Source organism: Erpetoichthys calabaricus, chromosome 15, assembly GCF_900747795.2.
Source record: "Erpetoichthys calabaricus chromosome 15, fErpCal1.3, whole genome shotgun sequence".
NCBI classification, from domain to species: Eukaryota; Metazoa; Chordata; class Cladistia; order Polypteriformes; family Polypteridae; genus Erpetoichthys; species Erpetoichthys calabaricus.
This window is the reverse complement of record NC_041408.2, coordinates 9,745,284-9,766,097: the sequence shown is the minus strand read 5'-3', so window position 1 is coordinate 9,766,097 and position 20,814 is coordinate 9,745,284. Positions and strand designations below refer to the sequence as shown.

Sequence of the window (20,814 nt, the reverse complement as noted above, 5' to 3'; positions counted from 1 at the left end):
ACAGTTTTCATTGTTGGCAAGCATGTCTCCATCTGTCATTCTCTCCTTCTGTATTCTGAACTCGACACCCAGCAAATGGCATTGGTCATCATCTTCCTATTATGGTGTTCATTGTCACTTCATCTGCCTCTGACTTGTTTGAAGACCAGTAGATGTTACTGGTCTTCTTTTTCTTTCTGCCGCTGTCTCTTGGTTCTGAGAGCACTTTGCTATGATTAACACTCGATACAAGCTATAAGCTGTAATGACTTTGTTGTTTTTGTATTTTTAGAATGTCCCAGGTCGTAACTCAAGTTTCTAGCCCTAATTGTGTACGAGCAACCACATGATGGACAGACTTTAGAATTTTATTAATCTGTATATGATAAAATCTTAAGCCATTTGGATGTAGAAACAGACAAAATGATATTCACAGAATTTTACATGTGTCTTGCCACTGGTCTGACTTAAAGTTTTTGGGGGTTTTGGTATTAATAGTAAGAGGGTGCCAACCTCAAAACAAGTGCTGACAAGAGGACTACAATTCCCATCAGTCAGCAGGAATACATAATGTAAGACATCACCCCACACAGTTTTCTCCTGGCTGAAGGGTGATCGTAAGGACCATAGGTACATATGGCATTTTCTTCTCAACTAATCATTGTCTCACTGGATTACAACTTTTGTCTAAAAGCACATCTTTTTGTCTCATCATGGGTTGTGTTCAGCCATATTTAATTCCCAAAGAAAATGTTCCCCCCAATTTATGTACACAGTACATAAGTACTCCTGCTAGTTATTAATAATTCTAAGCAAATTAAACAAGCAGAAAAGACACCATAATGTTACACATACATTTAATACCTACTCTAAATAAAAAGTAAAATAGCTTACTTTGGTTTTTTCTTCAGCACTTCACCAGTACTTTTGTGAAGGATGCTTACTAATTTTCTTATGGTTGCAGGTTCAGTGACAGTTTGAAAATGCAGTAACACCTGGGAAAAAAAGGATTAACATGTAAATCATGTCCCAAGAATATGCTTGAACAGATACTAGTGGTTAATGTATTACAGTATCACTTCTGAGTAGGAAAATATGCCAAAACACAATCAGTTTACATATTTGTGAATTTTCTATATGTAGTACAGTTGGAATCAAGAGAAACTAAAGTGTATCTGCATTTTATGTGTCTAGTAGTGTCAAAGGCAACAGTGCTTAATATTTCAATGCTATAGACACAATGAGAACTGGAAGGAAAAGAACAAAGCCCTCTGATGGTCAGGCACCATGAATGTTGTGAGAGCCAAAGCTTTGAAAACACAGATTTGATCCATCCCAAACTGATAAAAAAAGAAAGTGTACAGTCTTTGGACATTTTAATTATTTACTAATCACTTCAAAACTTGGAAAATAAAATATTAATTTAGCAAGTGTTTATTTCTATCTACCATTGCTTCTAATACTGGTATAGTGGTAGTGAGGTATTTGGTTCATGGGATTTCTCATTCTCACCACTGTAACCTTTGACAAGCAGGAACTTATAAACTGTGTGAGACAAAAATTTGAACACTGAAATGCTTTTTATTATCTCTATTGAAATTCTAAAATTTAAATCAAAATATATTTTATATATGCTGACAAGATACTCTTCAGTAAAAAATCATTCTGATACAGAATTTAAAATATTTCCAAACACAAAACTGAGCAAACAACATTTAATGCTAAATATTCATTCTCCTTTAGAATTTTAATTTGACTGCATCTTCTCCACATAATTAGCTCATAATTTCCATCTAAACCGCAGATATTATAAGATCTAAACAATCACACTTACAGGAAATCCTTTTGTTATGGGAACTTCTATATTGAACAGAAGAATCCTTGCTTGGAATCGAGTACACACTTTAATGGGTTCTTTAGGATCACAAAATACACACCCAACACTGGAAAAAAAATATTTGCAGCTTAACATACATTTGGTATAAGAAGCTTTACCAAGAACATTACAAAGACATGCCTTAAATCACCATAACAGCTCATCAGGAGGAAAGATGATGCAGTAGTGGTAATAACAGTAATAGATGCAGAATATATACTGCTGTAACTGCTTAAACAGACATTTTGATGTATACATATCTTCTTCCACACATCCCTTTTCAAACCTGTTAAGGCCAATTCAGAATCAAAAAAGACCCCAATCTATTCCATATTGAACCACTCTTAGATAAAATACTGGCACATCATAGGGCACACTCATTCATTCCAGAGGATTGTAAAGTCAGTAATGCACCTAATACGCACTTTGTTATTACTGAAAGACAGACAGATATGAACCAAGTCTCAATTAGCTTTGAGGAAGCAGTGCTTCTACCCTCCATGATTATAATCACAGCACTGGTCACAACTGATGTGATGAATGCAGCCAGATATAGAGAGGTCCATGAAGAAAACCTGCCCCAGAGAGGATGTGATCTCAGACTGGGGTGACGGTTCACCTTTCAGGATGACAGCAACCTGAAGAGTACAGCCAAGACAATTTTGGAGTGGCTTCAGGACAAGTCCTAAACTGTCCTTGAGTGGTCCAGTCAAAGCCTAAACTTAAAACCATATAAAACATCAACCGAGAGACCTGAAGATGGCAGTTTGCAAACACTTCTCATCTAGACTAATGCAGCTTGAGAAGATCTGCCAGGAAGAAATGGGATAAACTGTCCAAGTCCAGGTGTTCAAAGGATATAGAGGCTTACTCAAGAAGAATCCGCATGGGAATTGCTGCCAAAGGGGCTTCAACAAAGTACTTAGGGGTACTTAGTTTTTGATTTTTAATAAACTTGCAAAAAAACTTTCTGAAAACATGTTTTCACTTTGTCATTATGGATTATTGAGGGTAGATTGATGGGCTGGGAGAGGCAAATTTATCCACTTAAAAGTTTTGAATACTTTGAAAATAAATTTTAAACCTGGATGATTGTGCACTACACATTTATGAATGGCTGATAATTAAGTAAACACTAAAAATTAATGGATTTATTTTATGACAATTTCACATTGTGGGAATATTGCACTGCGAAGCTTTAATGACAATATGAATTGTATCGTGGGCTAAATGCTTTGACTTTATGCATACTCTTTACCCAATTCAGGGTGGCAGAAGGCCAAAAGCTAACCCAGCAGTCCTGGACACAATGCAGGAACTAACTCTGGACTGGGCACCACTCCTTTGCAGGGCATACTCATGTACACACCCTCAGTCACTCTTACAATGTACACAATACACATTTTGCTGAATATAAAGCTCCAGCATGTTCAGTTTTTAAGAAGACCCATAGCCTTTATTCCACTTCACAAATTGCCGTTTGCTAGATTCAGTGCTTGAGCTCATTGAAATTAAATGTCAGTACTGTTTAGATACAAGGTGCTTTACAGGTCAGAAGCACAAAACATTTTGAGTGCCAGTGCACTACAAAGTTTTTGATTTGAACAAAGAAAAAAAATATCTAATGCTATCTCAAAGAAAAACAACAAACACTACAATAGCGCAATATTCTTGTACCTATTTAATACATTAAATTAAAACATTTGAGTGGAAGTTATAATGTTTCAATGGAACTGGTACAACATCAGGTGGATGTTTAACATAACAAGGAAATAAGTGCACTAGCAAAATGAGTATATACAAACTTGATTTTGATGATATCCATGCCAGTCACAGTGAGACTAACATGATCTCCGGCTGCTGCCCAATCGATTGGCTCATCATGTAATGAAATTCCTGTAAATGAGTAAAAACCAGAAAAGCTGTGTCATTAAAACTAGGGCTTCAAACAAAAATAGGTAGCAGTTACCTACCTTCTTTTGTTTGGTCTGACTCATCAGATTTCAGTATGAAATGGCAGGAACTATGCAACCTAAATGTTAAGCAATTAAAGAAGAAAGAAAAAAACCTGCATCCTATATAAGCACCATTCATTTCATCTTGAATATGACCCTTATAAACTATTAAACGTTACCTGAGGTATATATTTACCCAAGCAGTAAACCAAAGTCTTGGAAGCAAAAAAGCTTTCACCACATTGCGGTTAAATGTTATCACCAAATCATGTTCAACTGCAATTGACCAAGGTAATATATATTACCACACTAGAAATGAATGGTATTGGGTGTGGACTTAAAGAACAGACAACTGAAAGATTACTGTGTAGCGTAAATGTAAATTAACCGCTTTACTTACATTTCCTCCCACAAATAAAAACAAATCATAAAAATAAGTTGTGAATGAAAAGGGTGTAGACATTACACAGGCCTAAGATATTTCGAGAATTCAACATCACATGTCCAGATTAAAAAAACAACTGCGGAGAATCATAAAATGTGAGGCTTCCGAAAGTAGTGTAGTGACATCAGCGTAAATTCTGTCACACCTTTGGCAGTATTTCATAAAAAAAAAAAAAAAGTCTAAAAATAATAAAATGACTTAAAATTGGTAGATGTATTGGTTTGATACAAACAACTTCTTTAGATGCTATATGTACTAAATTTACTGATGCCCTATATTTTTCAGTAATGTAGAAGTTAAATGATTTTACAAGTTTCGTCTACTTATAGTACCTCTTTCAGATAAATGTTAAATAAAGTTGAACTTTTTACAACAGTTATCTACTTACAGTGCCTGTTTCAGATATTTTGAAGCAGAAACCTTGACAACTTTTAAGAAAAATCTGAATGAGATTTTGGGATAGCTTAGCTAAACAAACAGGCTTGATGGACTGAATGGCCTTCTCTCATTTGTCAAATTTCTTATGTTCTCATGCCGACTACTTCAAGGCATTCACTTCGTTAGTAGCTCTATAATGTGCCGCATATAATTTTGTTTTTCATTTACAAGAAATATTTCACTAAATAAGTAATCGTCTCTGTTGTCTATGTTGCTAACAATATGGCTTTCCTAAAAACATTCTTTTTGCATATATGCCACTCGGAGAAAATGCAGATCATGCAGCAGGGCTTTCAATTTTATTGTGATGGTTGATATTTTAATTCAGCTTCTGACCAATTGATAGTGTAAGAAATAACTACAATGTATTTCTACAAAGAAAGAAAGAAATAAAACATATAGGTGCAGTTGTTACTGCTGCTGCCTTACACCTTCTCAATGCTGGTTTTATAGTACCCTAAGTTCTTGTCTATAAGCCGGACTCATGTATTAGCCGGAGACCAAAAATCATACGAATTTTTAAAATAAAATCGTATCATAGATAAGCCGGACTCATGGATAAGCCGAACGTACTATAACCTATAACTAATAGAAGGGAGGGAGGTCAGTGGTCTCACTCGCGCCCATTTAATTTCTTTAAGGGGGGAGAGAGTGTGAGATATTGCCGTCTCTCTCACTCCCCGCATGGCGCGGTTGGAGCGGCCGGAGCGCGTTCTTTCTGCTCTGGGCGTCGCCGAGTCAACACGAGCGCGTAGCGGTCATTTAAATTGTGATTTTATATGTAAGCATATTTAAATATATATCGCGGATTTCTGCGGACAATGGGTCTTTTAATTTCTGGTACATGCTTCCTCAGTTGGTTTGCCCAGTTGATTTCATACAAGGGACGCTATTGGCAGATGGCTGAGAAGCTAGATTGCTTACTTTTCTGTCAATCTTGCGCTGACTATCTGTGATCCTGACGTATGGGGATTGAGCAGGGGGGCTGTTTGCACACCTAGACGATACAGACGCTCGTCTAAAAATGCTGAAAGATTATCTTCACGTTGCTATCTTTTGTAAAGCTGATTCCTGAAAAGACATGCTGCACAGTGCTTGGCATACTTAAAAGCTCGAAGGGCACGTATTGATTTTTGACTGAAAAACAAACTCTCCCTCTCTCTCTCTTTGTCTGCTCCTGACGGAGGGGGTGTGAGCTGCCGCCTTCAACAGCTTTGTGCCGCGGTGCTTCGCATACTTAAAAGCCAAACAGACATATTGATTTGTTTGCTTCACTCCTTTGAAGAGGAAGATATGTTTGCATTCTTTTAATTGTGAGACGGAACTGTCATCTCTGTCTTGTCATGGAGCACAGTTTAAACTTTTGAAAAAGAGACAAATGTTTGTTTGCAGTGTTTGAATAACGTTCCTGTCTCTCTATAACCTCCTGTGTTTCTGCGCAAATCTGTGACCCAAGCATGACAATATAAAAATAACCATATAAACATATGGTTTCTACTTCGCGGATATTCTTATTTCGCGGGTGGCTCTGGAACGCAACCCCCGCGATGGATGTATAAGCCGGACTTATGTATAAGCCGATATTCTATTTTTTCATTTTCACAACTTTTTTCCTTAGATAAGCCGCGGCTTATTGACAAGAACTTAGGGTATATCCTGATCCAGGTGCTGCCTGTTAGAAGAGTTGGCACTTTCTACTTCTTGACTGTGCAGGAAACTTTTTAAAACTACCTGCAGTTTTCACATATTTTGAGATAAACTGCCTCTATTGTTTGCAGTGTCACTACAGTATCACTTAGATTCCAATTACTTAAGAATTCTTCCTCTTTTAGAGGGGAAAATCAGTCAAATGTTTTACACCTCAGTTTTTATGTAAATGCATGCAGTTTAATGACTTAACGTTTCATGAAACTAAGGCATAGAACAAATAAGCAATGGCAAATAAAAAAATAAATCAAGGTATCATTAAGTGAACAAAATTTGAAATTTTGGATTCCTCAAAGTATCCTGCACTTTTTGCTGATATAACTGCCAAAATGTTGTTACCCTTTTGATTCAGAATAACAGTCACTCTGTGGTAGTCATTAACTGTGCCTCCAGCAAAAGAACCCCAGACCATCACAATTCCTCCTCCATGTTTGACAGCAGGGGTCACACACTGAGGAACAATCCTTTCACCAACGTGACAGCAAGTAAACAGTCTGTGATGAACCCAAGATTTCAAATTTCGACTCACTGGTCCCCAAGACTTTCGTCCAGTCTGCAGTAGTCCATGGCCACTATTTCAAAGCTCTATCCTTTAAGGAATAGCTTTTTTTTCCACTGCCATTTACCCTGTCAAACTTGCAGCACAAAGTCTCCTCTTCACAGTAGAAACTGAGACTTGTTTTTTTGACCTGCATTATTAAGCTGTGCTTGAAACTGTTGTGCTGTGAGGCACCCATCATGTAAGTCGGTGGCCCTCTTGTTTTCTGATTGGCTTATTAAGACTGAGTTGGCCAGATCTCTTAAAATCAGAGTTTTTTCCAGTTTCAAATTGCCTTTGGATTGTGTATGACACCACTGGACTCACTGACATTTGGATTTTTTTTTTTGGTGATTTCTCTAAATGAGAGGCCTACACTCGTAAGGGTAATAATGATCCGTCTCATTTCATTTCTTAATTGTAATTTTCTTGCCATTATCACTGGAATTTACAACTTTCTAATGTTGTCCAATTAGTACTTCAGTAGGCATAGTAACACAAGCTAAGTTTCCATCCAGTTTTTTTGCGACGTTTTGTTATCGACAAACAGAATATACGTAAAAAAAATGTGCGAAATTTGCTGTCTCCAGCCTGTTTCCATCAAACTGGCTTTTTATCGATAAAATGGTGTGCGTGATGACGTCATCCCCCCCCAAAACGAACTGTCGCATAACTTTTGTTGTATCGCGAAAAAAATCTGCCCTTGAGCCGTTTCCATACATAATTTTGTGTATGTCGCAAATTATCTACCTTTTGTTTTCCACGTTACACCCCCTCCACTAAACAAAGAAATGGAGAGATTATTCAGACAGTTTTTTGAAATTTGCCAGCTTACTGTTATTTCAGTTTCACAAATAATTGGAATTGTACATAATATCCGAAGACGACAGCAGAATGAAGCAGTTGCTTGTCTGATAGCCCTAGAGCTCGAAGAAAGTACCCCAGTGCGACGAAACCCACGGGTATGGGAGAGACGATGGAATAAGACCTTCTGGGAGGAGGTGGTGGAGAGACACTTAACAGAAAATCTCTGGCTGCAACATTTTATAATGACACGGCCGACGTTTGACATGTTGTGTGGATTCATCAGTCCTGATGTTGCGCCCATCACAGGTTGCCACCGACCACCGGTTCCAACCCAAAAGCGGATTGCCATCGCCCTTTACAAGCTGGCAACCTGTGCCAAGTATAGAGTAGTTGGAGAAACTTTCGTGGTTAGTAAAACTACCGTCCATCGATGTGTATATGCTGTGTGCACCGCTATTAAAGAAAAATTAATGCGGCGTTATATCAGACTTCCGACTGTAGCGGAGGCCAATGAAATTGCATACCGCAATTCCTTGGTGCATCTTGTGCCACAGATTTACGGTGCGCTGGATGGCACGCATGTGCCTATTCTTCCCCCGACGGAAGGCTACCGCGATTACATTAATCGCAAAGGGTGGCCATCTATTGTTCTCCAGGCCCTTGTTGATGACAGGTGCATGATACGAGACATTTGCGTTGGCACTCCTGGAAGTGCCCATGATGCAGCTGTGTTTGCAGCATCGGATCTGTACAGGTGAGCCTACCTTTCAACATCCCTTCACAGTGCGATAACAACTGAATTAACCTGCTTCCCTTAAGGTTTTTAATTAAAACTGAAATTTGAATTAATACAAAATAACGACGTTTAATCAAAAAAAAAAAACTCTCTTCATCAGACCATGCGAGCCGCTCCGCCATTCTCGTTTTGATTGCACGTGATGAAAATGTGACACATTTATTTGCGTTAAAGCCCTTTTTTCCGACAAAAACTGTTTCCAATGTAGTTTTTGCGACATCTGAAGTATCGACATGGAATTTATGTGCTAAAGTTAAATGGAAAAATATTATGTCGACATGTACAACATTTCATCGATAATTAGCATTTCCATCAGCTATATCGGTAAAAAATTTGAAGCGCTAAATATTTTTTCGCAAAAACTCCTTGGATGGAAACCTGGCTATTGTCTGTTCCAACTCTGCTTTAAGACACACAGAGGGTTTGCTTTAACTTGAAAGGCTTCATTTACTTTAATTGCTGCAGAACATTTGTAGGTTGTGACCTATTAGTTGTTTCCTGAAGGTGGCCCATTTGTAATATTCTGAAATTTCCTTTTTTTCAGTTTTTGCTAACCTAAACTTTAAGTTTAAAGCTCTGGCAGTTTACTGCTTACCTTTTCACCATTTTAGGGCCTTCATTGCATTTTGACTGATTAAATTTGAAGAAAAACTGGAAAAACTGAGGTGTTCTAAAACTTCTGACTGGTAGTACAGTATATGTAAAGACTGAAAATATGTGGTTCTATTGAAGAGTTCAGATTGACAAAGCAAGATGTTTATCTCATCTGTGAACACCAATTTAAATGTCTAAACAGGTTTCTGGAAATGAATTTCTGCAGCTACAGAAATGGGTTCCAGAGTAAACACCATAACTATACTGACTGCAATGAATCTGTAAGGGGAGAAAGAAGAGTACCTTTTACAGTGCAGGTTTCATTAGGCGGCATTGCTAAAATTCGATCTCCAGTTTGCACATAACCTGCTTCAATCTTGCCCGTTATGCAGAAGCCAGACCCTTGATCTATTAAAACAAGTTAGTCTAATGTTAAAACATGTTAATATGTGCATTACTTTAATGAGTTTCTCTTTCAATAACATACCTTTAAATACATCGGAAACGCACAATCTAAATGGTTTATCAACAGGTCTTTGTGGAGGCTTGAAGGAATCTAGAAGAAAACAAATTACTTTAAAAACCAAGTAGAAAACAAATACATAGCTGACAAATAATTTCGGCTTTGTTGATTAATAATTTTTTAATAAATAAGTGAATAAAAAAAAGATTTATTCTTCCTCTTTTAATTATTATAAATGGCTACTTGAAGATTTGTGAATGACTGATTAAACTGCTAGACTTACTTAGTTAAAAAACCATCTTGCTCTTTAAAAAAAAAATGATTTAAAACTACAAAATATATGTATTTATAAGAACTGAGGCAAGCAACAAAAAGAATGAATTACCTCTTATGCAAAACTGGGGCATCAATGCATGTGCAATTGTAGCATGGCTTAAGAAAAATTGGTTTGGTCCCCAGCCTGGTCGCTGCCTGTGTGAAGTTTGTTTATTCTTCTCATGGGTTTAAATTAGAAAGAATGAATACATTTTCTAAAGATATACTGGTTTTACTCCTACATTCTACAACCCCTGAAATGGACTCGCTATTCAGGATTCATTCCTGTGCTGCATCCTGTCTTGTCCAGGATCTGCTCTGGGAAAATGCAACTTTCATTAACTCAGCAGACAACATATATTCATAAAAATAACACTTAAATATGAACTTCCAGATATATACAAGTGTATTGTGAAGCAGTGCCTAGATGTTCATTAAAAAAAAGACAGAATGGATTACTATGACAAGGACAAAGGACCTCTTGTAGCAATGTGCAGTGATGAGGCCTGCTAAGTGACGAAATGCCCTATCATGTTTGGTATACTTTCAGAGTTGGAAACTGCCATGAATATGTCACGATTTAAGGGAAAAGGCATCTCAAGGACCACAATGAGGAATTCCAGTCTAGCATGTCAGTAACCACATTAAGTCACCCATGGCTCTAGAAATTTTCATGGGACAAGGTTTAAGGAATGCCTCAAAGTGAGGCTAGACAGGAGAAAATGTGCAGCCATAATGTTTTGAGAAAAAAAAGGGTGGCAGAACAACACAATATAATGGTTGTGCTGTATTGTAACAGTGCTGACAAGTTGCATCAGTTTGGGGATTAGTCACCGCCACTATGACCTGCCATTTGATCATGTAAGTTTCAGAACCAGCTGCAGGAGAACCTATAAAAATGAAAAGCCTGCAAAGTTGCATATATGATTTTTAAATAGTATGGAAACAACGAATGGTCTTTCTAAGGAAAGCGAGCTACCTAAAAGAGCCCTGTAAAGAGCAAAGAATCCACTGGCACTTTGTGACGGCACTGCAGTACTCTTGATGATGCTTTAGAGATGGATAAGTGGGAAGCCTAGAAAGCCACCTCTTGAACAGAGATGGTCTTAGTCCTCTTAGCTGGGATTAATCTGTTTATCGTTTCCTTGTGCATTGTATGTTCTTCTACTGATCTTTCCCTTCTCTGGAGTCTTTTACTTTTACTATAAAACTTACATCATCTTTGATAAATCTGGGATACCTGTCATTACTGTAAATGTATGGAAATGCCAGAAACCTTCACAATGTGTATATGCCTATTATAAACATGCAGATGAATTTCTTACTTAAAACACTCAAAAAATAAACTATTTGCTTAATTTAACATGGTAAAATATGCAAAAAGTTGTATTTTTTTCCTTTTAATATTTCACACCCTGTTCCAAGAAAAGACTTAGCAAACAGATAGGGCAAGATCATGGCTAGGTAGATAAAACAAAAAGTGCTCAAACCCCAGAATAATCATTTACTATTCCACAGATGCCTGAGGCCAACATAATACATTTACGAGAGCCGTATCTACCCTGATGCCTAAGAGATTTTACATTACATCACCTCGTTCTTACCAAGTCAACAAGTACCAGGGGGCATTAAAGTTTATGCATACTGGCGTGTTCGCCTTGCATTTGTCAGGCATTACGAAATGATTCTGTGTGTTTACTTTTGAACTTATTGTACTGACTGATTTCTTAACAAAAAGTAACTCTTTCAAGGTGAATGTTGTCAAATATAATCACTGTGCCTATGGCAGTAATACAACTACACTACATTCTATAATAATATTGGCTTTCAAGGTGCATTTTAAAAGGAAAGTGATCTTTCTTCGACACAAGAATGACAAGATTGATGAGGAGATTAACATGGTTAATAGAGCAACAGGAAGAAATCCTTTACATCAATGCTCACAGATATCAAGGTTATCAAGAAGTTTAATCTGGTAAAAACATTGAGATTATACAATCATGTTTGCTTGCTGGAGAGAAAAATACAGTTGTTATGGAGCAGAAAGCAGTCTAGTCATATGTAAATTAGAGGATTGATGGACAATCACAAAAAATGTTCACTGCGCATGCTAGATGTAAAGTGAAAAGCCTCCAAAGAAGCTGTTGAATCCAAGCACTTTGGCATAAAGACAATGGTGTCACAGATGAAATATTAAACAATGAAGGGCATACATTGGTCTTAAGTGGCACAGTGGTAGTGCTGCTGCTTTGCAGTAAGGAGACTGTGGAAGATTGTGGGTTCGCTTCCCGGTTCCTCCCTGTGTGGATAGCGCTTTGAGTACTGAGAAAAGCGCTATATAAATGTAATGAATTATTATTTATTATTATTAACTGGATTACAAATTTACTGATCCATATGGATTAACAGAAAAATATTTCGACCTTTCTGCATTCAGGATATCCCATTCAAGAATAAATTTCTGTTTACTTTTTTTTTCCACTCTTGTAGTAATTTACAGACATGGCCAAATGTATTGTTACCCGTTCAATATAAAAAAAAAACAAAAAAAAAACAGACAAGCAAATTTCCTTGAAATAAGTTGTAAAAGTAATTGGTATCTACCATTCATTATTGCATACTTCATAGGCAATACACTTTACCTTTGATATGATTTAGAACTCAAACTATTTAAAAAAATAAATGAAAATGGTATGAGCAAAATTATTGTGAACCCCCTAACCCAATATTCTGGAGCACACCCTTTGGGGCCGTAATTGCAATCAAGTACTTTCTGTAGATCTGAATGAGACTTCTACATCTCTTCTAAAGTGAACAATTCCAGTTCTCTTAGCTTTACTGGGTTCCTTCTCCCAACTGCAAGTTTCGACTTTCTCCTTAAAATGTTCAGTTGGATTCAGATTAGAACTCTCAGTAGTTTGTTTACTTTAGAACATTCCAATGTTTTCTTTTCAACCATTATTGGGTGTTCTTAGATGTATGTTTTGGGTCATTATCCTGCTAGATAACCCCTGATCTGTGACTGAGAGAGTTCTCTGGCACTGGGAAGTATGCTTTTCTCCAGAATGCTGTGCTAATATCGTGACCTATACAGTTTGAAGTCATCTGGTGCACGGGGCAACAGATCAACCCCATAACATTAATAAGCCCCCTTCCACACTTTTCGCATTAGGAATGCTTTTTCTTTGTAAGCATCATTTTGTCTTCTGTGAGAACAGAGCTCCTGTGACTTACCAAAAAGCTGTAACTTAGTTTATTCTGTCCACAAAACATTCTCCCAGAACTGTGGCTTGTCGACATGCATGTCAGCAAACTCCAGTTTTTGGTTTTTCCTTTTGTTTCTTTTCTTTCATATAGTGACCAAAGGTATGACTTTAAACTGCTGGATCTTGACCATGAAGGATATTCTGATTCTGTCTTGAGGTTTTCCTGGACTCTTTCTCCAGCATTTGAACTATCCTTCTGTTCAATCAGGGGCAAATTTTTCTCTTGCAGGTTGGCTACAGTCTCATGGACCTTAAGCTTCTTGATAATATTAGCTATTGCGCTCACAGAAACATGGTGCTCTTTGGGGATGGTCTTGTGACCTTTACCTTGACTGTGCTGGGCTATTACCTTCTTCCCTTTCTCCACAAACCACTCTCTGCTGTTCCATCTCTTGTCTATGTTCACATTGATGCACACAATGAAACAACATAGCTGAGTGAGGATTTTGATCCATTCAAACAGGCAAAGTGTCTTATTATAAATAAGATTGAAGACAACACCTGTTATACTAAATTAGAGTAATTAGTCTGAGATGTCACAACAATTCAATCTTATGATTTTGTCAATACCATTTTCATTTTTTTTTTTTTTTTTTTTAAATAACAAGTCAAGTCATCACTCAAAGGCAAAGTGTCTTCTGTATGGAATACAGGATGGTGGATGCCAATTACTTTTATCAGTTTCAACCTTTTTTTAAATTTATTTTATATATTTTATATATATATATTATAATAATTATATTATATATATATATTATATATATATATATATATATATATATATATATATATATATATATATATATATATATATATATATATATATATTATATTATATTATATATTATATATATATATTATATTATATTATATATATTATATTATATTATATATTATATATATATATATTATATTATATTATATATATATTATATTATATTATAAATACTGGAAGGGTACAGATACTTTTGGGCAAATCTGTAAAGTCCAGTAGAACACTAACAATGTAATTACTGAGAAAAAGAAATGTCATTGTATACTTTGCAAAACTCACCATTTTATTTCATATAATAAGAAAAATATAAATGCAAGCATCAAGAGTATAGGGTTTAAAAATACTGCAACTTCATGGTTAAGAGTTTAGATTGTTTGTAATATAAAATATACTGCGTACTCTGCTCTGTTTATAACTACTTCTGTGTTTCTTTCAAATTCGCTTTTTTAGTTGCAAGCTGAGTGATATTTACTCGATTTTATACAGAAACTCACTGTGTTAACAAAGAAAGCATGAGTAAGTTGCCTGAACAGACACATTCCTTACCAATCTGCTCTAAAAGACAGGATCCTTTGTACCATTTGAGGAGTTCAGGTTCTTTGCTCTTAGATGTTAAATTCTCTCCTGATAGACCACTGGTAGGAACATAAGACACATCCGAATCCTAATGCATAACAGAAGATAGATAAAATAGAAAACCAATCAGTTATTAATTACAATGTCAGTTATTTAAGTCAATAAACGCAATTAGGTTAACAAAAACACTGCTCTTGTATTGGTCAATCTGTTTTAAATATGACCCCCAACAGCAAAGACTAACTCAACAAGCAATAAGAAATATAAAAATCCAACTTAAAAAAAAAAAAAGAAACATAGAACTAAATGATACGGTTCTGAAGAAATAGAAAAAAACTTTAATGAAACTACAGAATAAAATACATAAAGCTTATATTACATAACTTAAGTTTCAATTTGCTCTTGGGGTACTTTTAAAGATACAATATACATTTCACAAAAATAAAGCAAATATCAAGCTGGTAGGGAACAGTGTCAGAAAAACGAAACATTCAAATATAGTTACATAATTAGGACTACATCAGTTAGAAATGAAAAATTTAAGAAATATAAATACCTAAAAATAAACATTTATAAGTATGCATTCTCTTTACCTTGAAGCCAGCTTGCTTCAGGAACTGCCCCAGCTTTGTGGAAATTTCCTGAAACCTGTCCTGCTGCCAATTCACCTGTGAATGACAGATGTGTTGTTAACCCTGGGAAAAACACTACAGTGAGCAGCTAGCTCGCATTTTCTCACAAAAAGTAGGATGTTGTGGCAAGCACTGCAACACACAGATAAGCCATCAATTTTGGCGGCAATCTACCTGATCCATTTTGTTGACAGCAACTACCAGCTGGGTGACACCAAGAGATCGAACAAGTAGACCATGTTCCCTAGTCTGTCCCCCTGACTCGAAACCAGCTTCAAACTCCCCACGGCTGGCATCAACCACAAGTACTGCCACATCAGCCTTCAAAAGAAAAAAGTAAACGTCAAGACAACATGTGCTGGAGGCATTCTCACACACCTGGGCTAATGAAGAGGAAGCAACCTCCACAGAATTACCATTTGTGGGTTAAAGCAGCTTTGTATATTTCCCTCCAGAAGAAATCCTCTTAGCTCAGTTTTCGTTATTTGAAGCTTTATATGGACAGTACTACCATATTTTACATTGACCTCAGAAAAAAAATCTTATTCGCAGATTTTTTTAAGGGAATTCTTAAAATTCATACCGTCTTTCTATAAACTTGCTGTACTGTTCAGGATGTATGGAAAAATTGCAGCACACCAGTTTTTTTGTTTTATTTTACAAGTAATTTCTATAATATAACCACTGCTTTTCTTTGCATCGGTATCAATGATATGACGCCCATCAATATGCAGTCACCACAGACATATTTGTTGTTACACTGGGATGTACCATATTACTCACATTGATTGACAGAACACCAATACAATGGAGGGTTGTTTTATACTGTTTTCATGTTTATAATGAAGGTTCTTTTTTAAATGAAAGTATAAGGGAATTTGAAATAGTGCATTATACAGCATAAAAAAGTATAAGCAATCATTGCACATATTCTGCTTATAAGTGCATTTAAGGAAACATCAGTTCCCAGAAGCAGGCAGTTTTGAGTCATCTCTCTCTTTCTCTCTCACACAAACACATGCAAATTTTTGAACTCTGTATTACTAAAAAAAACATGAAACAAATCAATTTTTAAAAATGAAGGCAAATTATTTTTATTAAATCCATTATCTGAATCATTTTTTCATTTTAATGCATCTCTAACTCAACTATGAATACCTAGTAAGCAAGCAAAATGTCTGCTGAAACAGAGATTTTGCAATTTATTAACACCACATGGTAAAAATAAACAAACAATATTAAAGATGGCATAGCTGAAAAAAAACTTCATACACTAGAGCAAATGTCTACACTGTAACACATACCTGAGCAGCTCCAGTTATCATATTGGGAATGAAGTCTTTATGTCCTGGTGCATCCATTAGTGTTATCACTTTAGTCTTGGTTTCAAACTTTGTCATTCCAACATCCATAGTTACACCCCTGGCACAATACAAAAACCTACTGGTAACTAGTGGAAATTCTACTTTGGCAAAATTTTAAATATAAACCATATAAACCAACAATGCTAAAATCACAATGCATAACTTTAAAGTTTTTAAAGCCAAGAGTTACATATGTTAAATATAATATGTTAAAGGGATGGATGAAATGTTCAAATGATAATGAAAGTTTTATTTTTTATATGTTAGATAACAATTTAAAAGGAATTATTATGTTCTCGGCAACCAACAATTAAACACAGTATAAATATATACAGAAAGAGAGAATACTGTTACTAAGTAAAAGGTCTGTTGTGGGTGGAATTGCTGCACTGCTGTCTCACGGAGATTGTGTTAGAAACTCTACAGGGGCTCCTTTATACCAACAGCAATATGTCTGTATAATGCCTCACTGTAACTGCCAAATCAGAACTTTTCTTTCTTTTTAATTTTCTTGCTTTATAGTCATCTGTTGTGTGTTCAGACACAAGTATGTATATTTATTTATGGATTTATTTATTTAAAGCACTCTGTTAAAAAATGAATTTCCTCCTGGGGACAAATATAGTTCTACCTATCTATCAAAATGGCTCAATGTGAATGAGTTATGGGTGTGTCAGTATATACTGAAATGGACAGTCACCCCATGCAGGGTTGGTTCCTGATGAATGGAGTCTGGTCATGCCTCCTCTGAGTGGCATCAAATCTGAACTCTTTTTTTCATGTGCATCTCCTAGTTGGTGTAATGAACTACCCACCTTCCATTCAAACTGCTGACTCACCTCAGTTTGTTTAATAAGAGTCTGCAGACTCTTATGTTTAATGAATTTCTAAATGATAATGGCTTTGATAGGTTCTTGTAAACAAAGTGTAACTCGCTTGTATTTTGTTCTGAGCTCCAGACTTGTGGTAATCACTTTTGTGACCTTGTCCTGTAACTCATGAACCCAAACAGTTCCCTGACTGATGTTTACTTCAATACGTCGACCTCTTCTGTAAGTTGTTTTGGATAAAAGTGTCAGCTAAAATAAATGTTCCTGATGCTACTGGAATAGGATACATTTACCCACAACTCTGGAGCAAGATAAAATGGTTAAAAAAAAAAAAAAAAAAATGTATATATATATATATATATATATACACACACACACACACACACACACATATACACATTTATATATACACACACACACACACACACACACACATATATATATATATAAACCAATGAAGTATACACATTCAAATAAGGATAGGGGTTCACACACCGGCATGATTCAAGTTTCCAAGAGAATTAAGAGTTTTATAAACCACCATGATCTCCATTACTAATGAATAAACGTTGGGAGTGCACAGTTTTTTGTATATTTGGTGTTAAAATGAGTTTTTCACAAAGGTTTTTTTTCGTTTTGAAGCAGCAATGAGTCAACAGATTGCATGTGTTGTAGTGAAAGCATGACTCTTACACTGCAAAACATCAGGTTAATGGATGAATCATGTGTTATGTTTTGACCAAGCAGAGGAGCTATGACAAGGATATTAGGAGGTTATTTGGAAGTGTTATGCTATCTCCACATAAGAAAAAAAAAAAAAATGGGTCATAGGCTATGGGAGGAATCAACCAGACTATAAATGCACCTTTAAGAAACAGCTATCAGGGCACATATTGGTAAAAACCTTAATGACATATAGAACAAAATACTGCCTGAATCGCACATTACTTTCAGTTTAATTTTGTTTATGATATATTTTTTTGTTTTTTCTCCCAGAAATTACTAATAATCTTTAAATTCACAACTGTGAACCTTATAAATGTTTCACTAATATGTTCTGTTAATCATTCTCTGCTTCAACATATTAAGTTTAGTCACCTGGTAGAAAAAACTATCAGGGTAATAATATTTATGATATGACTATACATTAAAGTGTTTATGGGGTGATCCTATAGTAGGAACAAACACCTTACAATTAAATGTTGGTAATTACCAAGAGAATTCTCAATCAATGTTTTGTATTTATGGCATTAGCATTTCAATTTTACATTGTTTAAAAAATAATTTTTATCTTACTGATTAAAGTACATACAGCATTACAAAAAAAAAAAAAAAGTATTTGGCCCAATCTGATTTTTTTATATTTTTCAAGCAATCCCATTAACAGAGGATTGAGAAATATCAGGTCTGAAGGGCCACAGTGGTTGCAGTTTTTTAATCCAACAATTGTTTTATCAGCATCATTTCTTGCCAATGAGACATTAATTGGTCAAGCAACATTTATATGCTTTATTTTAGTTGTCATGCTTGTTAAGATTTCCAACCCTTAATTGATTATTTTAGTCTTATACAGTTGCATTCACTGTTTTTAATTGGTCCTTATTAGCAATAAGATGCAAGTGACAAAGGAACCAGCAGCTCTCTAGCTTGTTGCTCTTTTTCCACCTGTGGGAAAACCGTTAGGACAAGTGCATTCATTCACATGGAAAGTACTCTGAAGGAGACTAAAGTTTCAGTAAGTAAAAAATGATTAAAACATTTTTTTTTTTCCCAATTCCGGTTATTTTTGGGTACTCCCTCATAACACATGTATGCTGAAGATTCAGCCTTAGAGTGTGGCCCAAAGATGGCCAGATTTCCAACTGCCAGGGTATAAATCAGGCCTAATTTTTAACCAAAGCATTCACACAACTAATCCTAATTATTCCTTTAATTATAATGAGTACAAGGTGGAAAGGACAAAAACTTTAGCAGACCTGGAAAGTTAATATTTGATGGCCTTGTACCAAAAAAATGAAAGACCACATTTCGTTGCCCTTTTTGAATGATCTCCTCTCTGTACTACTGTAAAGCATGAAGTGAAAAATATGTAACACACAATAAAAATCTTCTCCATGCTATTTAATCCAATTACGAGTTACAAGCATGTCAATGACATTGGACACAAGGTAGGAACCATCACAGTGCTCATTCATACCTACACTCACACAGAGAATAATTTAGAATCACCAATTAATCCAATGCAGGTCTTTGGGGACGTGGGAGGAAACCTGGAATAACTGGAGAAATACAGAGAGAAAAAGCAAACTCCAAAACAAACAATGACTGGCCACAGAATTTAAACCAAGGATCCTAAGGCAAAAGCACTAACCCCTGCACCACCATACTGAACAACAGAAAAACATTTCATGGCACTGTACTTTCCAGTGTTTTTCAGGATATGTATATAGAGTAATGTCACATTGGTGGAAATCATTATTAAATATTTGAAATGAGCAGGATAAACGTTAGTCTGAATCTGCCCAAGTAATGTTTTGATATTACTGTAAAAAAGAAACTAAGCAAAGAAAAAAAAAAAGATAAGCCTAAACAAAAAACATTTACCTGTCTCTCTCTTCACCGGTCTCATCCAAAACCCAAGCGTATGCAAAGGAGGCTTTCCCCGCTTTCTTAGATTCTTGTTCATACTTGTGCATTGTTCTTTTGTTAACATTTCCCAACAAATACAAGAGGTGACCCATTAAAGTGCTTTTTCCAGCATCCACATGTCCTAAAGAAAAAAAAAAAAAAAAAATAGAACAGACATTTTTAAATAGTTTTTTAAGCTTTAAAGAACACATCAATATGTTTTTTCCCCAAACATCAGACAAGCTATTTTCCTATTACTTGGATACAAATCAGCCAAAAAAACACCAAATTCTAGGAGTCCATAGCCAAAATTACAGCAGCAGTCTAAAGTATTATATAACCTCTTAATTGGTCGAGTGTACATATTTACTTTTAAAAACATAAACATGGTTTTCAATCAGCTTATCTTTCACCCGTCCAGGTAACTCGGTCATCCCCAAGGGAACAAAGTCTCTCATGGGACTGGAGTCAGTAATTGTACCCTTTCGAGCACTGAATCCAAGGTCTCAACAAAAGGCAGAATAATCTGAATATCTGACTGATGCCAACACTGAATGCACAATTATAAAGGAAGTCAATATTCTGAGTTTATTAGGTCTAAGCAGAGTTTCTAACTCTAAACCTCATAAACCTGAATGCTCATTGGATGTATTCATTTTCTGGTGCTATGTTATTTTTTTTTAATGAAAGAGCGTGTGGCTTAAAGTGATTAACACCTTATATGAAGGTGCGCATAATTAGACAGCTTCATTATCTCAGGTAAAAATGGACCAAAAAAAAAAAAAAAACCGACACTGAAAAAGTCAAAAATTGTAAAATATCTTTCAGAC

At 35.6% G+C, this 20,814-nt stretch overlaps 1 protein-coding gene across 2 annotated transcripts in view; it reads right to left on the bottom strand.

Moving 5' to 3' along the window:
* hbs1l (HBS1-like translational GTPase) overlaps window positions 1–20,814 on the bottom strand; it is a 126,528-nt gene that overhangs the window by 7,880 nt on the left and 97,834 nt on the right. For both annotated transcript variants that reach the window (XM_028820125.2, XM_028820126.2), the window contains exons 7-16: window positions 19,961–20,126; window positions 16,467–16,584; window positions 15,337–15,483; window positions 15,124–15,198; window positions 14,501–14,618; window positions 9,623–9,691; window positions 9,439–9,543; window positions 3,661–3,751; window positions 1,814–1,922; window positions 874–974 (exon numbers count right to left, since the gene is read on the bottom strand). In XM_028820125.2, the coding sequence (XP_028675958.1) occupies window positions 874–974; window positions 1,814–1,922; window positions 3,661–3,751; window positions 9,439–9,543; window positions 9,623–9,691; window positions 14,501–14,618; window positions 15,124–15,198; window positions 15,337–15,483; window positions 16,467–16,584; window positions 19,961–20,126 (1,099 nt within the window). The remainder of the gene's footprint in view (window positions 1–873; window positions 975–1,813; window positions 1,923–3,660; window positions 3,752–9,438; window positions 9,544–9,622; window positions 9,692–14,500; window positions 14,619–15,123; window positions 15,199–15,336; window positions 15,484–16,466; window positions 16,585–19,960; window positions 20,127–20,814) is intronic.